Source organism: Uloborus diversus, chromosome 2, assembly GCF_026930045.1.
Source record: "Uloborus diversus isolate 005 chromosome 2, Udiv.v.3.1, whole genome shotgun sequence".
Classification (NCBI taxonomy): domain Eukaryota; kingdom Metazoa; phylum Arthropoda; class Arachnida; order Araneae; family Uloboridae; genus Uloborus; species Uloborus diversus.
This window is the reverse complement of record NC_072732.1, coordinates 62972636-62997618: the sequence shown is the minus strand read 5'-3', so window position 1 is coordinate 62997618 and position 24983 is coordinate 62972636. Positions and strand designations below refer to the sequence as shown.

General features: G+C 31.5%; 1 protein-coding gene across 2 annotated transcripts; it reads right to left on the bottom strand.

The window, feature by feature from the left end:
* Positions 1–8845: 8845 nt before the first annotated feature.
* On the bottom strand, positions 8846–24956 carry LOC129217080 (mitochondrial import inner membrane translocase subunit TIM14-like). 2 transcript variants are annotated; one of them, XM_054851330.1, is made up of 7 exons: positions 24764–24956; positions 24514–24569; positions 18728–18779; positions 13107–13183; positions 11050–11132; positions 9940–10010; positions 8846–9046 (listed from the first exon to the last, which is right to left on the bottom strand). In XM_054851330.1, exons 2-7 carry the CDS (start codon positions 24514–24516, stop codon positions 8985–8987), a joined length of 348 nt encoding a protein of 115 aa, XP_054707305.1. In that variant the 5' UTR covers positions 24517–24569; positions 24764–24956; the 3' UTR covers positions 8846–8984. The 2 variants fall into 2 exon arrangements, with proteins under 2 accessions (XP_054707305.1, XP_054707304.1); XM_054851329.1 differs by having other exon boundaries at positions 8847–9049.
* Positions 24957–24983: the final 27 nt, after the last annotated feature.

Below are 24983 nucleotides of genomic sequence, written 5' to 3'. Positions count from 1 at the left end.
AAAATTGTGATTCATGTTATTTTGACTCATATTTATGTATTTGTAAGTCTTTATCCTTTAACATACTTAGGCTTAATGCAGAGCTGTTCCATTGATTTTCATAAGTATGCAACAGGTTTTTCATTTTATCGAAACTCAAACTGTCCGATTTTTATTCTAATAAATCTTGATTAAGATCTAAGAAATACTTTGCACAAATTGTGCAGTCATAAAATCTTTCCTAAATTCCAGGCTGATAGATATTTTAGGGCAGTTATTTACTAACAGAAATTGCTGTGATTAAGTGATACATTTTTGTTGCAGCTGTGTAATAGTAAGCTATATAAGGGTAAAAGATTTTTAGTTTACTTGAGCAAAATAAGTTTAACTTCAAATTTGAGTAAAAAAGTCTAAACATAAAAATAAAAAAACAATTTGGAAATTTTTCTTACAAAAACTGCATTGACTCTAAAGATGCCCATGTTTCCATTTTAAACTAATTACAAAAATCATACTCTAATATTACATTGAATCTGGACTTTCTTACAAAGAATGTTTTAGATAAGTATTAATGCATCTAATTCAAATACTACTCTATAATTTAATGTCATTTTAAAATAATATTTCTCAGCCCTGTCACTTATGGGTTATTGAAGGAGGACAATTTCAGCCACCTGAATTTTAGATGCATAATCTTTATGTGTGTATTTTGCTTTTTTTTTCATATATGAACAGAGTATATACTCCCCCTCTCCCTCTTCAGGAAAATTTAAACTAATGGGCAGACAGTATCCAAATTCCAGTATATGTATGTCGGTCAGAAAGTTATTTGCACTACCTTGTCAAAAGTTTTGGTCCAAGGATACTTTGTTGAAACTTGGTGACACTTCATACATTTACCTTTATCTTTTATGAGGCAAATTTTGCTTTTTTATTTTTAATTTTAAACATGTCCTGACAGCTGCAAAGGACAACGAAATTGGAACAATGAGCATTGTTTTTTTTTTTTTTTTTTTTTTTTTTTTTTTTTTTTTTTTTTTTTGCGTGGTTAAAAAGGTACACCTACACTGAAATCATTTAAAAATCGACTGCCAGGTAAACTGTCAAAAAGCATTGTATGCCCGTATTACAATGCAAGACTACATGCAAACCAAATGTGTGGAGTTCTCCTGAAAAGGTTCAAGTGTGATCGGCCCTCTTGCCCAGACCTTTCATCTTGTAACTAACATGTTTGTTCACATGAAAGAAAGATTTTCCCATTGGAAGGAATTCCTTTGCAGAAGGCATTTAAAAACTTGTACCAAAACTCAACAAATGCTTAAATAACGGAGTTAATCACAGGGGAAGGATTTTGAATAGAACTCAAAGATACAAGTAAAGTTATGGTAAAATTTCTATCCTGTTTTGTGTGTTTTCTGTGCTACAAATTTTTAGATCCTTGTACATTTGTTCTTACATCAAACTTATTGTTTTTGACATGAATTATTAATGCGATAAGAATGCTTAAAATGTATATGTGCAAAAGTCATTTTAAGCTAAGTAAGTGCATACAAATGGATTAGTTTTTAACTTAGTTTTTTTTATGTTGCAACATAAATGTCATTTAAAATGGAATTAATTTGTAAGATGCATGTGGTATGATGATCCTTAGAACAAACAGGAGTGTGCACAGAAATTGTTTACCCTACCCCTACATATATTTCACCCCTCATTTTAAAAATCTCTGGCCTCCTTCAGGCTCAAGCTGACAGGTATCCCTTTTCCCCCCTCCCCCCATGCATGCCCCTGAGAACAAACAAATTCACTCCAGTATATGCAAATGTAAAAGTTGCTAAAAATGTTTCCCTTGGCAACAAAAACTCAAGAGTTTTTCCTTCGTTTCAGTGAAACCACGGTAATGTTTAAATAAAAGGTGTTAAAGATAAGGGACTATTACCAAGTTGGCATCTATCTGTATTTGAAGCTTATAGGACAGGCTTGAGTTATAATTTTCACTTGTATTATTAATTCATCTCATAATTATCTTTAAACTATTTAAGCAAGAAGTATTATCAGCAATTGTGATTAGTAAAACATGGTAAAGCATCCCATTCAAATTAGCTTGGTAAATGCTTAATCCTGTTTTTCACATGTTGAGTGATATCTAATTTGTAAATAATTTTAATATGTGTATAGATTAAAATTACTGGACTATACTTGAGAGTAGTTCAGATTACCGAAGTGACATAATCATAAATATACTTTGTGAACGTTTCAGAAATGAAGAACTGTTTTCCTGTCAGAAAAAGCAAAAAATAATCAACATTACAGTTTAAAAAGCAAGTAAATTTCATATTGCAGTACAGTTTTGTCTACTTCATTTTCATTCATTTTAAAATTGTGCTACAAAAGAATGTTATTGCCTACAAATTGAAAAATACATTTTTTTTAAAAAATATTAGTACATTTATTGTATCAATAATATGCAATTCAATTGAAACAGAACAACCTGCTAAAAAAATTTTCAAAATATAATTACTCCATTGTTTGAACAATGCAAATTTTGTTTGTGTGCATAGCCAAAATTTTATGTAAGCATGTTTTACTTTAAAAATACTGTTACAAGAAATGAATTACCTATGCCTATAATGAATTCAAAAATATTTCCTTTTAATAAATCCCAAGTTTTTGAGATGAGCGATGTATAAAGTGTAAGTAAAATTGTAAATTGTTTTGAAAATTTTACTGGATGAAAAGTTTTTGAATAAAGTTTTATATGATTGGAAAAACAAAAGTGAATTTCTTTGAGTCATAACATTGCAAGTTTAAAAGCAAAATTATCAAATTAAATAATTATATAGTCATTATAATAAATCATCTAAAACTACTACCTGGTGCTGAAAAACATAGTGCTATAATTAGTGAGTTAATTAATTTTTTAGTATTCCTAATTTATTAGCAGCATTTTAGAATTTAAAATGGTTTATTTCATCTGATCCCTATTGATATAAAATATTTAAAATGCATTCATAAAGAGTGTATGCTGTATTAAGGTTTCCATCAAAATTTTATTTGAAAAAGTTGCTTTAGTAGCCTAAAATTTGAAAAATAGCCCCCTAAGTAGTCTCCTCAGAGAAACAGTTTAGTTGTGTTTTGAATTTGTTAAATTGCTTTTACCAGTATTTTTAAAAATATTTGCTAACTCAAAAACTACATCAAGTGACACAACCAAACAATACATTTTGAAACATGACCATATCAAGAAAATAAAAAATTAATTTCTCAGATTTAAAGTGTTACGTGTACACAACGTTTGTTTTAAGTGAACGTTTGTCAAAGTGAAAAGAAAACTTAATTGAGGTTTTTTTTTTATTTCAAGGTAAATTAAACATAATTGCTCTAGTTTTAAAAACATAAAGGAGTTATAAATTGAGTTTCTGTGTGATTAAAACAAACATATAATTACTGCATAGTTGAAAATTTGATGAAAAAATAGAAAACTTAAAAGACATTTCTTGTGGTTTTAGTCACATAATCGATAAAACTTGGTTTTTTCGTTTTTGTTAATAAGTTTTAACTTTTGTTTCTTTTTGTTTTTCCCTCCTATAACTTTTCTGCACTTTCTATCATCCCTTTTGCGATGCTAATTTCGGACCAATCACTTTTCTCAATAGCTGATATCACTCATTGGTTTGCTAATTTTAATGGAAAATCTGAAGACACTTGACTGGGTTTCTTTTCTACGCAATCACCTTTGCCTTGTCTTTTGAGTTGTTCAGTTGATATTAACATTTAATTTATTCCTCTCTCTTTGCTGCTTTTTGTTTTTAATCATCTTTTTATATCTCTTATTTTCCTTCAAAATCTGGTCTATCAACTTTCTAAGTTCCTCCAGATAATTTTTGTATGACTTGTGTACTAATATTCTATATACTGTCCAGAAAACAAGGTGTCTATTGCTGGACTTTGGATTGATAAATATTTAGTTGGTTTCGGAAGAACCCACGGTGAGAAAACCCCGCTTTACCAAGATAGTGGGCAGTCGGTTATGTCTAGTATTAAACATGTATGCCTGCCCGAAAAAACCGGACAGGTTTTTTCGTGCTTTGACATGATATATGTAATTGTTTTGATTCAGATACAATTGTAGTATTATAATTTTCAGCTTACAAAATGCTAAAGATTTAAATGAAATCAAGTTTTATTGCTTTCTTAGCCTTTTTCTTTCCTTTTACATTTATAGCGTAAAATCAAATTTTACCCTACTTTGAGGGTATTGAGCTACCTTTAAAAGTTAAAATTACAAGCTCAAACTTCAAGAATTATTTTGTACATAAATGGAACCAAATAGGAGGGTAAGACCAGTAAACATCAGAAAATTTTAAAAGCGGTCCTTTTTTGGACTACCCTACTCTCCAACTACTTTTTAGATGGTCTCAAGCAGAGCCAGCCTTAAGTCAATTAGAGCAAAAGAGCCCAATGGGGCCCCGCTCTAAAAAAAATTTAAAAATAAAGGAAATAAAAAGTTCAAATAAACGTAACTGATATTAATCATAATGTGCTTAACTGATATTTAATCTGAGGTTATGGAGCTATTTTCAGTGCAATTAAGGGAGTAAGGGGAGTTTCCTGAGGCATCCTGATATATGTTCAAAACTACTTCTCTGAAATAAATTTCCTGAAGAAAAAAAAAAAACATATAGTCAGTTGAACATTTTTAAATCCATATCTAAGGCCGTACCCTATAATTTTCAGTCAAGAGAAAGGAACTGGGTAGTGGGGAACCAAAGTACAAATTTTTAATAATTATCAGCAATGAATACAGTCCATAATAATGTAAGTGTCAAGGGCGCCTAACCCAGGATCTTACTATCACATGGGCAATTTCCCCAAGACTCCGAAATTTCAGGAATTTCCAAAGCTATCTTTCTAATTTATTTCATTTATATAATTACTTTTATTATTTTTTTACTTTCTTGATTTGTGTTAAGAAAAAATCCCAAAACTCGGCAGCTATGACAATTTCTTTAATACGTAATCAGCACTAACGTAGGTGCAATTCTGAAAAATAAATGATAAACGTCAAATACTGCATACTTAATATGTGTAAAACATCTCCATAACAATGGGGTAATTTCCAAAATTTTAAAAGTATTTTTTTCCTGAAAGAGCCTGCTTAAAAATAGGATCTGACCATTTTTTAAATAATTTGTTTAAGTTTAATATTTTTAAAAAAATTACTTAAATCGGTGCGCTTTTATTGTTTACGCTTCTGCCGATGACATCACAAATGCTGAGATGCCAATCAGTGTTGCCATTCACAGAGCAAAATATTTAATTCGCATCTTCACTCATGTGTATTGGTAACAATATGGTTGATAGCAAGTGTAGAGGGCAATTTTTAATTCGTCTCTAGATTATCATAACGTGGAAATGCAATAGAAAGATGCACCAAAATGCCTTATTTGTGACGTCATCAAGACCACGCCTTGTTTGAAAAATTGGACATTTTAAAAAATTAATTAAAAAAATTACTGTTGAGAAAATGAAAGTACTTTCTAGGTCCATGTTATTATTATTGTTAGTATTATTTTATTTTTTTGCTTATTCTATCAATTTCAGTGACTAAAAGCAGTACTTTTGACTGAAGGAAACAATCCCATTCTAAAGAAAGCATTTTGCCATTCATCTTCTTACGTTTAATACATATAGCATGGAATTTGGTTTTTAAATATTCAAGACCAAAAAATTCCTTCGGGCAGCCACCAAACCCTGACATATTTCCTAAAGTGACTGTGTCGTGAACAGCTGCTCCCACGCTCGTCAAGGTCGCCTCTCACACCCCTCTTGACCCCTGACCCCTGACCGGATGTGGGGGCTCTTTTCGAATGGGGTTGGTGGGAACCGGGTGACTGGACGAAGGAGAGAGATGCGGAGAACAAGACGAGAGAAGGAAGGATGCGATTAGAGCTCTGGAGATGTCTTGTCTCTCGTTGACTTTCTTGGACATTTTTGTTTTTCGAGCAACCATACTATACGAGATGTAAATATTTTATGTGAATTGTGATGTGTCCCTTTTTCCTATGTCAATAAAAAAAAAAAAAAAACTTGGGACTAAAGTGCTTATTCTCACTTACATATCGGAGCGGCAAACCATCCCAAAAAAAATATGGAAACTTACCCAACGCGGTACTCCGAATTAAACAATTACATGAAAGAGCAAATTCGCGACAGACTGAAGATGCGTTTTTAAAACTTCAATTTTGAAAAATTCAGGAGAAGACTACTCAAATGTCCACCCTTACCTCAATTTTATCCCAAAAAAAACTAACAAAAATTATATCATTCAGTTTTCAGTTTTAAAGGATTTCCAAGGAAGAAAGATTCATAAGTTTCACAGCTCCCTTCTTCTCCTCTAACGTCTCCAAAGGTAGCCTAAAATAGTGTTTTTAAGTTTTAAATTTCAAAATATTTCATGGGGAAGGTCTCTGAAAATGTTTCCTAACAATGACTCATTTCTTTAGCATTTTAGCACAATAGCTTAAAATTTCCCTTTTAGAAAATACTACCACGAAAACTCTCGAACTCTTTTCCTTCCCATGGATAGCATAAAATTAATTTCAGTTTCAAAAAAAAAAAAAAGAAAATCCGGGAGGAATCTCCTCCCGTTTCCTCTATCTTTACCAAAACAGGGCCTAAAATTGAGTTTTTAACACTTCAATATTGAAAATTTTTCGAAGAGTCACTGAATTTCCTAACATCACCAATGATAATCTAAAATTGTGCTTTAAAGCCCCCGATTTTGAAAGTTTTCCATAGGAGATCACCAAATTCCTTTCTTCTCCATTTTCATCAAATAAACACAATTGGGACTAATTTATAATTTATAAATTTTCGGGAAAAATTTGAGTGAAGCCCTCAATTTCCTATTGTTAGATTGTTACCAAAACTAATCTAAATTCATCTTAAGTTTTAAAAATATTTCGGTAGGCAGGGAACCTCCGCCTCTCCCCGTTTCCCTTCATTTTATACAAAACTGTCCAAATTTGAGATTTTAGACATCAGCTTTGAAGACTCTTCCGAGGACCGTGGGTGATTTCCCCAAACCTCATCTCTGTACCAAAACTGCTTTTTTAAACTTCCATTTTGAAACATTTCCAAGAAGAGGTCCTCCATTCCCTGCAATTCCATTCCACTTCTGACATCCCAAAGACGTCTGGTTTTTTGCATGTAGTCTAAAATTGATTTTTTAGCACTGATAAATTTTGGTGCATTTTCCTTTTCTGTCTAAGCTATAAATTGTGCACATAGTCGGCTTGTAAGGGGAGGGGGTAACCGCCGGTCACTTCCAATGGTGGTAGGGGCTTGCCCCTCACATCTCAAAGTTGCACAATACTGATCGATAAAAAAATGATTTTTTACTGGGCGAGTTGATTTATTCCACAAAAAAAAAAAACTGAAAATTCCAACTAAATGGACTTTTCTCATATTATTTCAGGGCAATCGAACTTTGAATTGGAGGTAGGAAGTTTACGGTGACATCCGCCCTGGTTTTGGAGGCCATATTCCACATTTTTTGGAGGTTATTTAATCAGTTATGTTAAAATCCCATAATCATAATATCATCCAATTTTACAAAAAAAAAAAAAAAAGAAAAGAAGAAGAAGAAAAAATAAGCATCAGGGGCGCCGTTCCCTATCTTCCATACTTCTTTCGCCCCGCCCCCCCCATTTTCTCGTGCATCAACCGCATGTGATTGGGCATAAAAATTCTCAGAGCTACTTTTCTTACGTTCTTAAAATTTACTTATTTTTGTGGCCATTAATTCATTCATTTCTGAAGAAAAAAAGAAGTAAAAATTAAACGTGATGTAGAAATTTGAAGGAAGACTGACAATTGTGGTAGTTTCAAATTCTTGCCTGAATTAGAAAAATTGGTCGGAACTTTTTGCATTTGTACTTTGTACAACCATCCTGTAAAAGGCACTGCATGTACTAAGGACGGCTCTGGTCTCAAGATGTTAAGTTATCTGTATTTAGCACATACTTCATGGTTATATTAGATTTTAATTGGCTCTTTAAACCAAAGTACCATCTATTTGTCATCAACTATAAAATTTGTTAGTTATTAAAATAAAGCCAAAATATGTTAATCTAAGGCAGCATACAATCATTTAGTAAGCATCTAATTGTCAAAAATATTAAAATATTTACAAGATGCAAAAGGATTGAAATCTCAGACATGGGAAGAATAATCCGCGACGTATGTGTTCAATGTTGGCATGCTTCCAAAAATTTATTTACTTTTAGGCCGGTTTTGATCAAAAAAGTCGCCATAGTTGCCTACAGTCAGAAATAGTCGCAAAAGTCGCCAGTGGCAACCCTATGTATAGACGGCACATAGTAATTGCAAAAAATACGTATAATCAAATTATATAAATTAAATTTAGCACATGTATTAACTATAAGAAAGGCATAAGATGGTTATTTTTCAACTTTGTGACCACAAGAATATTTAATCAAGATCTGGAACAACAGCCTTCAGTTGCTTTGTGATTTACAACTTGGTGCCATACCAAAAGGAAATGGGTCATTTCACAGTAATTTAGACATTTATGTAGAGTCCGTAACGTGACTTTTTTTCCCATAACTTTTTAATTTACTGTTTGATTAGCATATTATTTTATTTTGAGCTTTTCCTACCAACACAACAGCTCAAATAAAAATAATATGCTAATCAAACAGTAAGTTAAAAAGTTATGGCATAAAAAGGTCACGTTACAGACTCTACATAAATTTCTAAATTACCGTGAAATGACCCAAATACCTACTGCACCTTCAATTCTTTGATTTTGAAAATTTTCCAACAAGTATACCATAAAATGAATTTCACTAGAAAATATTAGTTTATAAGTTAAAATAACAAATCTTTATTAATTCTACTCTAAGAACTAACAATAATATTACATTTACAGTTATAATTTGAATTATTGAAACATTAGATCATACAAATGTACAAAGAAGTTGTCAACTTTTATCCATCATGTCTTTTGCTTCATTTATTTTAGCAGCCAAGTATGGAGAACCACCTGCTAAAAATACGTTAGTTACTCCTTGTTTGAAACATACCATACTTTATTTGTGTGCACAGTCGAAATTTTAAATGCATTAAATGTAATTTAATTTAAAACTATAATTAAAAGAAAATAACCACTAATACGTGAAACATTTGCACATAATGGGGTTTATGCAAGAAATTATATTTAATTTATTGATCAATGCAAAACTATACTTTTTGTTACTTAATTTTAATAAATGAAATTTTAATCACGAGCAGAAAGAGAAAATAACTTGGAAAGTTTAGGCACCAAGTAACTAAATTAAAAAAGCATTTTTAAGTTTTGAACAAACTACTCTCTCACTACACACAGTACAGAAAAAGAAAGCTTAACGTTTACCATTCTACCAGACATTTTTTCTTTTTAAAGGACACAACTGAAACTGAATTGTGATCGTTAACAAGAAAGCACTGTAGAAGTTTCAATCAAACAATTTTTAAGAGTATTAGTAACACAGTGTCACACATATTCTGCTATTATATGCATTGTGTGGAATTCAAACACTAAACTCTTGCATTTTCAGCTATACCACAGTAAGCACAAGTCAAACTGCACCATGCTGCAGACACTTGCTGGTGAGATAAATTTACTTTATCTACCACTTTGTTGGCAGTCTCAGCTTCAATGAAATGACATCTACCTCCAGTTCGATTATTCACTAATCCAGACTGATAAGTTCTAATAAGAATGGAACTGCAGTCTCTGGATGTGATAACCGGGCTGTCTGGTAAATTGCATGTTTTTTTTTTTAAATAGTTTTTTTAACTAGATATTAAAGCGTCAAACAGGAAAGTGATCTAACAAATAGGAGCAAGGCACCACAATTAAATAAAATTCCTGGAAGAAAGATTGAACATTCATACCTCGATCAGGATGATTTAATAACATTATTCTTTTATGAGCATCTTTAATCTTATTCTTGCTCGCAGATGGGCTGTAATTAAAAAAGAAAAACATCTGAAATATTTTTACTTGACATAATAACTAGTTTTATGGTTCTTAAACAAGCTATTTGTCTTCTGAATATTTAGAAGAATTAAAGTTACAATGAATGTAATTCATATAACAGTCTTTGTAGATAAAGCATAAACAGATAGATAAAAATTATTTTAAAATATACTGCACAATAAGTTGAGGTATCCTTTTTTCATAATTGTGAAACTTATATGTTTTCAAGAAAAATATAACATGTTTATTTTTTCTAAAAATTAAAATGAGAGAATTAGCTTATTTTCTTCCACTACATTGCCTACTATTTGAGTTTCCCACTGAACTGTAAAAACTTACGGGGCTTATGGGCATAATCTCACTTTAAAATTTTTCTCACAAACAGGAAACTTACAAACAAAACTTTAAAAAAAAATTTGGAACCAACTTCAATTTTATTCAGTGCAATATAAAAACTTTTTTCTCTGAAAAACTCTGAAACTTTTTCTTTCTTTTTGAAATCAATTAACTGTCTATAAATAATATACATTGATAACAACTTAAAAGATCACATTTTATCAACTAACAAGGGGTTAAAATAAAGCAATATTATTTGGCCATTTTGATTGTTTAAAATTGATTTTATTCAATGGTAATACTGAAACCAACATTATTGGCTGCTGCTGTCATTCAAAAATTTATACCAAAAATATCAAACAAAGATAACTTAACGCAGATTTAAAGACGTTGGTACTAAATTTATTAATTTATAGAATCTTTACCCAAGGGTTTGAATTAGACTTACAGAGATCAATAACCACAACTTTCTGATTCAATGCATGTTTCATGCAAACTTTCTTTGGTACAATAAATTTTAGGCTTTTTTTCATCCTGCATTCCAAAAGGATTGATTTAAATTTTTAAGCTGCATTTATCACATACAAATATAGACTCAGATTATAAGATACTACTATCATTTAAACAAAGCACAAAGCTTTTCAATGTACTAAAGATACATTTAAATATTAACAATCATATTTTCCAACCTGACTCCAAGGATGAGGGCAGCTTCTCTTCGAGTCATTTTTTCTTCAAAACCACCTTTATAATATTTGCTATTTGCAAAACCCTGGAAAAAGAAATTACATTGAGCTTATTCAATAAAGCAAAAAATGTTTGCACAACTGTACAATCTTAGTAAAAATAAAAAACTTGGTGTCTCACTTTGAAGACAAACCCAATGAAATCAAACCCAGAAATAGTTTATTAGAAATCGGGGGATTTATTTTCAGAAAAGAAAAAAGTAATAATAAAAGACTGACAAAAACTGCAAAATTTTAGAAGCCAGGAAAATATTTTAAGCACCAGACAGATTATTTCTCACAGTTTATAGGAGAATTACGGGTAACAGCTTCTGAAAGATTCTTGTTGTGGAAAAAACTACTCAGCAAGGGAATTTTTGTTTTAGTTGCCCAAGATTAGTCAGACCCGGGTAATAGTAACAATTTCAAAACATCTCTACCAGTCAGTGGTAACACTAGAACTTTTTCTGAAGGAAGGGAGGATGTTCCTAATTATTGTTATGCATGCATAATAGAGAACTAGAATTGACAACATGAGGTCTAAGTTTTTTTTTGGAAAGGGGGGGGGGGGCAGAAGGCTTTTCAAGATGCACCCCGACAGTCAGTGAAGACTGCTAATTTGTGCAATTTTGTTAAATGAAATAAGATATCACTTTGATATGTTTTTACCTGTTTATGAAATATGTTGTAACTAGCTGCAAGCTGGCCCTGATTTACCTACAGGCCCATGAAGCCTGGCTTAGGGATCCCCGAAAATGACAGACTCTATAGAAATGCGATACTAAAATATGGCTATAATTTGTTTGTTACAATGTTTAACATCAATAGCAATTTATAAAGTGTCAGTTGTGTGGCATATAACATTAAAACAGCTATTTTTTGATATGAGTACCCTAGCCTGCAGCATAGGCAATTATAAAAAAGGTGTGAGCTTACAACTCTATGGTACTTTTGTCGAATGTACTGCTCAGGGAGGGGGGTGGGGTCTACAGGTGCACTATTGTGCAATACCCTTTTTTACACCATTCACCTTTTTACGCCAAGAATGCTTCCTCCAAAAGTCGCACTAATAAATTTGGTGCAGGTATAAAAATCATTTTAATCAATATCCAAGTCTTTCTGTAGAGAGGCTTGGATATTGTCTTGCACCTATCACTATAACTATCAATCTATGTATATCTATGTCTGCAACTATCATCAGGCCAGACTCCTGGGGTAGGCGATCTAGGCAGCTGCCTAGGGTGGGAGAATTTAGGTGCAGTACATTTCGATGTTGAAACTTTTTTTTTTAAGTTTAAACATCTGTTTCAGCGCGATAAGATTCACTGCTTCAATGCTAAAGTAATAATAATAATAATAATAATTATAGAGTGTGTACCAGTGATTGGATATGCAAAACATAGTTCGGAATTTGACAAGAAATTCAATTACATTTTAGAGACAACAAAGTGCATGATTCAAAAGTCTTTAGAAAACAATATGTTTCAGTGCGATCAGATGCAGTACTTTGTTAGAAAAGATAATTTAAAGTTTGTGTGCGTACCAGTGCATGTATATGCAAAACCCAGTTTGGAATTTAACTAGAAACTCGCTTTAACTTTAAGCACATTACTATTATATATATTTTATCATTTTATTATTATTATTATTCGATGGGGGGCGGGGGGGGGGTCACTTGTCAATATCGCCTAGGGCAGCAGAACTATTAGAGCCGGCCATGACTATCTCTATATTTATTTAATCTCTCTATATTTATCAATTTATATCTATACATTAATTTCAAAAACTTGCATCCATCTTGATTTATCTATATATCTCTGCATCTGTATCAATCAGAAGTTTTGAAAATTAAATTACTTGTGAATTTCAGGTAGCTTTGCAGGCATTTCACTGATTTAAATTCTGTTCGGAATGAATTTCATAAGTAAAAAAAAAAAAAAAAAACTTTGGTTCTGGAAATAAATAAAATTAATTCTTTAAAAGAATACTTAGAAGATTTTTTAAGCAATTAAAATGCTCACTGCTGGTGTAGGAAAAGCTTTCATCTGTTTCTCCAATGCTTCAGCCCATACTTTGGAATTTCTTAGAATAAATCGTCCTACAAAACAATAATGATTTACAACTTCTCGTTTAAAAGAGAAAGCACTCAGATGTTAAAATTTTTAAGTTTTACTGCTTTTCAATTTTTCTTACATCTTTAATACATTACATTACAATTTCAAACTCATTTAAATATAAAACACTAATGAGAAAAAAAAACGAAAAAAAAAGTATGATTTTCTGACCAGCTTTTTTTTTTTTTAACATGCAGCTCAAAAAACAAGTTGTCATTTTACAAATTTTTAAAAAAGGTGATTAATAATACATAGAGGAAACACTTGCACATTAAATTTTGTTGTAGTTTAATTTCTGAAGTTACATAAGATTCGAAACATTAAAAAGTGCTTAAAAACAATCTAAATTAATCATTGTAATCAAAGATTAATGGAAAATTATAGCGCAGGAACATTATAAATTTTACAAGATTCTTTATTTATAGCATAACAAGATATCATGATTATGAAATCATATAATCATGAAATCATCTATTAAGAAAGAAAGAAATTATCAATTAACGCAAAACTTCTGATAAAAATGTAAGCCAAATTAGTCATTTACTGATTTAATCTGCTTTAGAAAGGATTTGTTACATTTTTTATTTATTTTAAATTAGCAATTGAATGGGTCCCTCTAGTAGAAAGGCATATGTTACAAATTAAAATTAGAGACTATCCTCCAACTTTGATTGATTCCATTTATAAAAAACTTTCAAATAAATCCCAAACTAATGTTCTTAACCGAACCTTCAGCAGAAAGAATTTGGTTGTTTGGCATTCTTTCCATCTGTAAGCTATCAGGTTACTAAGATTCTAAAACGGTTCCAATTCCAGGTGGTGTTCTCTCCTATTAATAAATTTTCATTCTCTTCTCTTAAAGATCCTATTCATCCTCTTAATTGTTGCGGAATTTATAAAATTAATTGTAGTTGTAAACTTGTCTATATTGGACAGACTCGATGTGCTTTAAAATTTCACTTGGAAGAGCATCAAAATTACATGAAAAAACAACAATTAAATAAGTCTAGTATTGCTCAACATTGTTGGGATTCAAATCACTCTTTTGATTTTAACTCTTATCAGATAATCCAAAAATGCCCCCATTCATCAGATCTTGGCTTTTGGGAATCTTTCCATAATTTGAGGAACAGTCTAACATAGTTAATGATCTTAAAGCAGTTCCGTATTTTTCCAATGTCTGGCTCCCATATCTTTAACACTGTCCTTACCCCATCTATTTTTTTCCCTTCATTTTTATCTATCTTGCTTTGTTTATTTTTAACTTTTTTGTCTTGGTTGACATTTCCCCTCTTTTCTTCTATTTATCTTTATTTTTTTCCTTTTCCAAAAAATTTTTTATTTTTGGTTTATTTCATTTCTTGGTGTTTTTTCCTCTTCCATTCTGCTTTTCCTTTTTTGCGGTTCATGGTTATTGACATTTTCTTTTTATTTAAGCTTTGGCTTAATCTTTGTCCAAGTGAATTCTTTCTTTCGACCTTACTGTACCTCAGAGAGAGCTCCTGGCCTCTGTTTGCATTCCTATTGGTTTCTTACTGGTTTATAATTTTCTCATTAGCCGCATTCATAACACACTTTTCGACCTGGTAAATCCCTGCTCTGACTCCACAAAAAGCCGATTGAAAAATTCCTTGTTTCCATGTAAAAAGAGGTTCTCCCATTGTACCAGAGAAAGCAGCATCCTTAGCGGCTAGTAGACGAACTTGTTTCGCGTAATGCATTCTGGGTAAAAACACCGCTTTCACTCCAGAAGTTAGCAGGAATAGAAAGATTCCACATAAACCCCGCAAATAACCGGAATAGGGTGAAAAGCAAGTTTTTTCCGAGTCGAAAGTGTCCATGGAAACAGCCCTATTGGTGTTTGGCTGATCCGATCCGTTTTTTTTATCTTTTAAGCTGTATGCTTATCTGCTCTTGGCTTTTGTCGGATGTCTTTTCATCCATAAGGTCATTACTTTTTGCATCGAAAAAGGCGTTCCCTGTAACGCCGAAACATGTGTCTGCAGTTATCTGCGAACTTGTGCTTCTCTGACGTTGTTTATTTCTTACTCTACTGTTCAGCAAAAAGGTATTTATTTATTTTATATATACATACGCTCAGTTTTTAATTATATAATATTGTTCCACAACGGCCTGATCAGCAATGAATTGCCAATAGAAGGCTCGCCTAAAGTTTCGCATGAAATTACTTAAAAACAATAATAACTCATGTTCTAATTACATTGGAACAATGTAATAAATTTTGTCTGATGCAGAAAAATCAAAGGTTTTTATAGCTATTTTAAAATAATTTTTGTGAGTATTTTTTAATATACATATTCTTCTTCACATTGTTGGAATTAAGGCTAAAATAATGATTAAAATTTGAATAAACTAACAATTAATAGTTAATTAATTTGATTATAGAATATTGTATTGTCATCGGGTCTGAGGCCGCATGCCAAATTTCAAAAGAATCCGATTGCAGGAAGTGGGCAAAGTTTGAGTTGCAAGATACATACATACATACAGGAGAAGCTAATAAAAGCATGTTAGTAAAAATGTAGAGAGTGGCCTCTCAAATTAGGGACTGATGTCCCCCTTAGACTCCATCCTTTCCTCCAACTGAAACTTTAGTTTCCAAATAACACAAGAGAAGTCCATTTATTTTGAATTTTTAGTCCATTTTTGGTCCAAACTACAATTTAGCTAACAATTGGAAATCCCTTTAACATCACGGAAATAGATGTGATCAAGTTTTTTGGAAATAAAATATTTCAATGCTCAAAGATTTTCTTACAATCATTCAGAAACTATGCTTTGCTTTCTGTGTCATCCATGGGGTACTTGAGATTTTAGAAGTATTTTTAGCGACATTGAACTAACTGCTCATGGAATTGCAGTTCTAAGATAGAAATCTTGACTTCATCACGGCGTTCAGATTTCCCACTTAGAAATAAACACTCTTACGTATATTACCACAAAACCTACGTTTTGAGCGATTAATGATTTTTTTTTTAATTCTGGTAAAAAGTACTTACCGTTTTTTCAATATCTAGCAATTTATAAAGTTTCGATTAGGTCAATCAAGATTAAAAAAAAAAAATAGTTAATGCATACTTAAGTTATGACACAAGCTAAAACTGAACTCTGAAATATGCCTGAACATATGATTTAAAATTCAATCTAATTATAGGTCAAATATTATTGGGAGAGAGAAAAAAATATTATTTTTTGTACTTCTTTCATATCATATCTTATTTGGAGGAGGCTTTAGAGAGTAAAATTCACATAGGTAAAGTGATATAAGTGGTCAAAAGTCAAAATGAATGATGTTATAATCCCTTAATATTTCTTTAATTAAACTCAAAGGGAGATCATCAGTAAGGGATTAAAAAAAACACACAAACTTATACTAAGTCTATACGCATCAATCGCATTTTTTCAAATGTTGCTAATTCTGTCAGCTTTAGTACATCATAATGGGGAAAAGAAAGATTGCATATTGAACTATTTTGCGATTATCTTCAAATCTTTGGATACAAAAGGCTTTCGAAGCTCCAATACCACAGGGGGCCAGAGTTAAATGGCTATCCCATCATCTCTTATCAGGGTTCATACTCTATTTGGATGAAAAAATTCCATGACTTTTCCAAGACTTTTTCATGACTTCAATGAAAATTTTCATGCCCTCGTTACATGAAGAGAATAGCACTATTTAATCTCAAACTTGGTAATATTTGGAAATGAGCATTAGCAAAACGTCCCACAGCCTCATTGAAACACTTACTCGTTGTGGGAAAAATATAAGTGCACACTTAAAAAACTAAACTATTCTTCTTTGTCTTTATCATATAAATTTAAGTAAAGTAAAAATGCAATGAAGCAAATATAATGATGCTTAAATGTATGATTAAAAAAAAAAAAACAGGCAGAATGATATTGAATGGGACAAAGGTTGAATGAGTCATCATTAAGTTTCAATAAATTTGCTTCAAAAGGTACCTTTTAGTGTCAACAGTGCCTTTAATCATCCACATAACTTGACAGTATTTTGGTTCTTTGAAGTAAAACCACATAGTTTAGTTCTTTATGTTTCCAAACCAGATCCTTTTTGAAAAAACTATTCAATAATGAATCAATCTTCTGATTCAAAAGTATATTTGTTTTGTTTACAAATTTGCATTTTCAAATGCATATAAATTAATAGGTACAGAAATTTCAGAACACGTTTAATTCCCGACATTGAACATAGCAGTGGGTCGCATGGATTAGTTTTGCATGCCGTAAGTTGGGCACTACTGTTTTAGAGCATTGGAATTCCTCTTTTTCTGTATTCTGTCGCCTCACTTAATATCTATATTTTCTAAAATATTCAACAAATTAAGAGATTACCTCTGAAAAATTTAATAATAAAGTTCGTACAAGTGATGGAATTGAACTCGCATGCAACTGAATTGCTTTTTTTGAGTGGGCGTGGCAAAACTAAGAACGTGAAATTTTGCTACTACAGAATATGAAACATAAGAAGTGTTGAAAATAACAGAAAATTCAAAATAAATGATGTCCAGGCAGTAAAATCACATCGCAAAAAATGGCAAGCGGCTGCGACAGAAGTGGATGCAATGAGATTTCAAAATTCAGATTTGGTTTTTGGATCGTTCAATTTTCCACTTTTAATAGCTTTTATGTGCTATACTGTTAAATCACTCAAGATTTCTAATGCTCCTTTAGTTCCTTTCTCTTTGTCCAGGACATTTTTCCATGACTTGAAATAAATTTCCATGACTTTCAATGAAAATTTTAATTTTCCATGACTTTTCCAGGTCTGAAATTCTGTTATTTTTTTTCCATGACTTTCCAGGATTTCCATGACCCGTACGAACCCTGTCTTATCCGCTAACAAATTCATGCCCCTCGGTTTTCTTGGAATTAGGAGCGGAAGGCAATGGCAACCCCTCTGCCAATTCCAAGGAACTCCAGTTCAACATTGGCGATGAATGCATGTCAGCTGTTCCTAAATGTTCCCTTTTGTGTGCATTATAAGTTCCGTTTCTGCAGTTACTTTCTCAGCGGAACATAAAAATCGGTCACGAAGTGATCATTCTTTCCCCCTCTAACTTTCTTGGTTTGCAGTATAACGCTAAGAATTGCAACACAATTTTCAAAAACAAAAATCCTTCAAGATTATTTCTCGTTATTTGAACTTTGCTTTATTTTACTCAAAAACTTACTTTTGTCACTTACAATTCCTTTAAATTTCGCTGAATCAAATAATATAGATTAATAATCAAATTTTGTTTTATCTACTTATTAATTGAATTTCATTACATTGCTAGAGTTAAACAATTTTTACACTAATTTAGTTATTAGTTCTTAGAATCACTGTTGTGATACTACAACGTATTTAGTGATGCTGTGAAATCTCACCAGCAAACCTTTTAACATACACTTCAGATGTCAGCTGGAGTGAGATAGGCCTTCAATAGAAAGGAAAACATGCAACAGACATGTATTTATTCCTGAGAGATATATTGACAAATACTGACCACTATAACCAATTGCAGCCACAGCCAAACCTGCCAGAATAACACCTGATGACTATAGTAAAAGAGAAAAAAAGTCCAGTTATAAACATTATTAAGAGAAAACTCTAAAATTACATCAGTTAAATTAGTGGTCTTCAACCAGTGACCTGCCGAAGGTATTAAAATGGCCCAGCAAGCTTTTTCGACAAAATACAAACCAAACTTCAAAAAGGGAAAACAAAATTCTCAATGAAATGAATATTGTTTCACTTGACTTCAATTAGAATTTGTAGATATGCAGTGTGACTCTGCACTAAAATGTTAATTTTTTGAAACACCTTCATTAATACTTTTATTCAAAGTAGGTATCCGAAGACAAGTATCCAAAAGAACGTAAGCATGCGGTGTTTACGAGTTTTATCTTTGGTAGTACTTACATATGTTAACTGTTAATCAGTCACATGAAGAATACAAAACATTCTGGTTTTGTATTGTACAAGAACACGTTTAACTGATTAACCTTTGGAGGCTACATTAAGAATCAGAATTACACATATTTGTCTGAATATTGAAAGTTTAACACAGCAAAAATAAAGTCTAGTTTCTCATTAAGAATGAAGAGGTTTAAGTCCCTCTAATAATGTGAGTGTTCTTTAATTTTTAAGAATAATTTTTATTGTTGATAAGTTTTGAGGCATGATTCACCATTATTCTTTTTCAATATTTGGGGGGGGGGGGGGAAAAGTGCAAAAGTATATTGGCTCCCATTCTACTGAACATAATTTTTTTGAGCACAAAACAATGGACAATTGAAACACTGTTAACCCTACATTCTCAAAGCAGAATACTACTAAATTTGTGACATACGTCGCAGAACAGATGCCTGAGCTGCAGAACAATTCTGTTCAAGTGTGAGAGGGAAACTCAGACAAATTTTCTGCAGAAATTCTACAAATTTCTGTGTGATTTCTGCAGAAAACATGCAGATTTTCTACAAATATCTTCCAACTCAAGACAAAATTTTTTAGAATTTCTGCAAATTACTTGAAATTAGAAGAACTAAAATTCTCACAAATTACAATAATTCAGAGGAAAGCTTGCGTCGAATTTGATAAGTCATTTGCAGGAACTTTAGGTTTACTTTAAACTTAAAGAAATCTGTAGAATTTGTGGAAAATTCCATCTTGGGTTGGAAGATCTTTCTAGAAAATTTGCAGTTTCTGCAGAAATTTCATAATCTAAATCTGAAAGGATTCTAATTTTTCTAGTGTTTTTGGTTCCCCTTTTCCTTATTGTTTTCAATCGATCTTCATCCACTGCAATTTCCTCTATAAATGTACGTTTTGGAAACATGCCAAGATTGAAACACATCCATCACCGAAAATTTAAGATTGCAATCCTTTTGCATCATGAAAATATTTCAATTATTTAGAAAGTTTTGGAGTCTTATTATGTGATACCCTAGCTCGACTCATTTTATATATTATTAGTAGTACCTGCACAGCTATGCCCGTGCTAAATATTTAATGGAAGTCTGTTGAATAAAAAAAATTGATGCCCCCTCCCCCTCTGATGTGAAATGATCATTTTTCTTTGTATAAAATGTGTACACACCTTTTCAAAAAAAGAAAAATAAGTTTCTTTGGAATTTAAAACTTTTTGTCAAATCATTAAATTAGATTTACAGTTGCTTTAAAACTCTATTTAGCAAGTGAAGCCATTTTTACTGCAATTTAAAATATTTTGCCAAACGAATATAAAAAGACATAAAATAATATCTTTCAAATGTAAAAATAATTTTGAAACTCTATTGTTTATCGATAAAATCGCCCAGAAACCACGCTATCATGATCCATCCGTCTAACGGGGAAAAAAATCCCGTGGAACATCCAAAAATCATTGTCAGAAAAAAAGAAGAAAATGTTGTACACTTCACTTGGATAAAAACAAATCAAAAGTTTCTTTTCTTTCAAAACAAATCACCAAAACAATGAATTACATTCACGGTTGCTTTAAAACAATAATCCTAGTCTAAACTACTCAGCGTCTAACGCGCCGAGTGACCACGCTTCCGGAATCCAGCCCTTTTGCGAGTTAAGTGGATGTTTTTTCTTTGGCAATAATAAATGTTTCGCCAAACAAACAAAAAAGTATAAAATCACATTAACAGTAGCTTTCAAATCTTTATGTATTAAGAGCTACGTTGCCCGGCTATGCCCGGCCTACCTTGAGAATAACAATTGCGTCAAGTGACATATATTCAACAATCAGGCTTAAATAAAAGAAAAAAAACACCATGCAAAATTACGCTTCCAAACAATGACGACAGATATTAAAATACTTTTAAGAAACTTAAATGTGAAACATGGATTTTAAAAGCATAACCATGGGAAACACAAAATAAAATAAGTTTAAGAAATTAAATGCAAAATAAAGAAAAAAAATGGATTCAAAAAGCATAACTGTGGAAATACGAAAATAAAATGGTTCACAACATGAAACAAAATGACATTTTCCAAACTTGATTTAAAAACACTTGTAACTTTTTTTTCTTTTGAAGATAGAAGCTAAGTTTTTTGACCATAGGTCGAGAGAGATTTGGAGTAAAAAATGTTGCTTTTTCCAATGGTGTCAAAAGAAAATTGGGAAGTCCTTCACTTTTTATTGATAAATTTAATGAAGAAAGTAGGGCCTAAACTTCAGCTAAACCTAAAAAAGTTTGAGCTAAAAATGCAAATTACTCCAGCCATAATAAAGGTAGAGCATTGACACAAACTGTTTAGAACATGGAAAATTCCACCCTTTTCAAAGATATATGATATTAATATGTGCAATTAATTTTTCACTCTCTTATTCAGGAATTGATGTGAAATTTGGGCCTAAATTGGAATAAAAAAAGAACTACTTATCGAATTTTTCCCGATTATAGCCTATGTCACTCAGTAAAAAAGCACCTTTCATATAGTGAAAGAATTTTTCATATAGGTGTAGTGGTTCCGGAGATTACCTCGAACATATAAACACACAAAAATCCACCCTCTTTCTTTATAATAATAGTATAGATTTTAAATTTATTTATTCACATTATTGCTCCTTCATGCCATGTAAAATTAACCAAAAAAAACATGGTTTTACAATTAGGTTTTGATTTTTATAAGATTTTGTATCTTTGCTCTTTTTATGAAATTTAGAAAGTATATAAATATTTTTGGAGAATCTCAATTAGTTTAGGTTCCACAGCAGCATAGCAACAGCGAAATTTTAATAAAAACTGAAAAGAAAAAAAAAAAAACTCCCGTATGAAAAGATTTTGATTTAGGGCTCCGATTTGCGGAAAAGGTCACGTTGGTTGCTTGTGTATATAGAGCTTGAAGTACTTGCAGAACAATTTTGGTCAAATTATTTTACGTTGCAGAACATCGTCAAGTATTTTTCTTTGGGGCCCTACATCTCCTCTTTTAAATTACTTTAAATGCTGTAACATCTTTCCATTTTCAAATTTCTGCTGACTTTATAAATTTGACTGTTGTGTGGCCTGCAATCTTTATGAATTTTTTGATGTGGCCTTCGGTGGTAAAAGGTTGAAGACTCCTAATTTAAATAATCATACAGTTTGAGTTAAAAGAAATGAAAAAACTTTTTGGACATTAACTCAGTTTGATCTTCTTCCTTAGAAAATCTGAAAATGTATGAAAAAAAACATCATCTAATGACAAAATTATTTTAAATGCTTCAAATAGCTTTACTTGTAGACAGAGATAAATTTATTTTATAAAAAAAGCCTATACTCATCAGAATTTATATCCATATAATATATAGAGTGAAATTACGCTTTATGCATAAGCTGTAAAACTTTTGCAAAAAGTAATAGAACGAAGTGTCCTCTATTACCAAAAATTAGTTTTCGAAGGCCAACTTTGGATCATCTACCAAGCTATGATAAAGATGAAAGAGGGTTCTTGGGATGTCAAAACTGTCATCTGTAAACATGAGGAATTTCAGTTGCAAGTCTGCGAAAGACAAAGAAGAATTTTTCGAGTTCATGGAATTTAAGGAAAAAGTCAACACAGAACTTCTCAGAACTTGAATTCTCACACAGAAGAAGACAACGATGATAATGAAGCAAGAGCGCCTATATGGGGGGGGGGGGGGGTAAATGGGGGCTCAAGACCCTACCCCTTGAAATTAGAACTTCCTTGCTTTTAGTATTTTTTCTTTACAAAAATGTAATAACATTTCTTCTCCAGCAGTTAATGAATAAGTTATTAAAAATGTCAAATCTTAATAGCTCTAATCTGTACTGAAATTGGTTTTGATGGAGAAAATATCTGGGCCCTTAAAATTTTGCATATGGCGGCCCTTGTGATGTAGTGGATCCTCCTTCATCTTTAAGTGAAGTACAGATATTATTATCTGTTATATGAAGAGACATTCAAAACCAAGGAAGGGTCTATATATCAAGGGAAGGACTATAATGGGTTTTATAGTTTTGAAAAGAAGTTAGAAAAGTGTTCTCAAGACTTGTGTGTCAACAATCCACTATTATGAACTTTTTTTAAAAATAAGTACAGTAAAACTCCAATTATCCTAACTCCAACTGTAAAAATCACTGATTATCTGAATTGCAGAAAAAATAAATCAAGTACAAACGTACTACGGTAAATTGTACAAAATATTGATTCTGTCTAGAAGCTATTCCCTCTGCAAAGTTACAAGTTAGTTAAACAACTTACACTTTGAGATATTCAGCAAGCAATAATTTTTATTAAAAGTATGATACGTACATACTCTGCGAATGTACAGCACTTGTAAGTACGTTTAACATAAGGACATTTGAAGATCGGTGAGTGAACTTGCTAATCATACTATAGAAATGATCCTATGAAGTATGATCTTTTTTAACATAAGGAAGTGTTGCATTTTCATTTCATTAATGAAAAGCACTTTTTCGTCAAAAACATTTTTTCCCCTCCCATTTTCAGCATACATACGAAAGCGATCAAGGCCAAAATTTTTGGGATGGAGAAATTTTCAATTTGCTGAATGAGACTCCATGGGACAAAAGAAAAAAAAACATGCATATACATACCTATATTGAATGAGAAAATCAATTAGAACTGCAATACTTTTTTCCAATTTTCCGAATCTGCAGCCAAAATTTGCCAAACAAGAAAACTTTTGGGAGGTCAGCATGACTTCTTCTGACCTCCCGCAGGGACGCCCCATTCATACGTACAATAATTAATTAACATAGAGTCATTTCCAAAGAAAATCCAAGTATCTGAAAATTTGGAGTTCTACTGTAGTAAAAAGAAAGCCCCTAAGATTTTAAAACTCAAGATGCAAATTCCTTTTTCAAAATCATTTTTGTACATGCTTCCAATATTATACTATTTTTGTGTTTACTTTTCTCGGAACCGACAGTATTAGTAAAAATTATAAGTAAAAAAGCGGACCAACGTGCCCCATCTCCTCTTACATTCATTCATTGCAACTCCCCCCCCCCCTCCCCAAACAATTTTGACTTTGCGGTATTCGACTAATTTTCGGCAATAATAATGTTTTAATTTCGGTTGTTTTCGAAAGGGTTAACATTTAATTTCCTTGAAGTTCCAAAAAAAATTTCAAGAGTCTCAGTTATTGAAACTTTTCAAATTCTACGATAGGTTGAATGGTTAAAAATAATACAGCATGGAAAACTGTATAATGTAACTATCTTTCAAGGATCTTTTAAGGAGATGAGTAAACGATTAAAAAATTTTCCAAAATAATGTCAAAATTTATGAACTGAAAAAGTAAATACTCACCATGCTTTCTTTAAATTTTTTATCCAAATACTTATGATGTACACTGAGGTTATACACTGAAATAAAAAAATATGCAATTTAAGTTAAATATATTGGATAATGTCTTTAAAAAAAATTTAAATATTCAAAAACAAGGGGATCCTTAATCTTGGAACTTGTTCAAGACAACTAACATACATAACTAATTAATTTTCAATACAAAAATAACCATAATAAGCAACTTTTCATAATCTGTAAGAAAAAAGGTAACCTGAATATCTTTGATTACACTGTACTGACGAAATACAAAACTCAAATTTTAATTTCTTAAGAACCAACTCTAATAAAACACAATTTCAATCAAGAATGTTTGTTCTGCCTTGAGAAAATAGCTAGCAGAAAATTGCATCACTTTGATGAAAATAAAAACTTTCGAAAGGGGACGTTATAGAATGCGAATCTTCTTGACGGACGGAAAGCGGCAAAAGAAA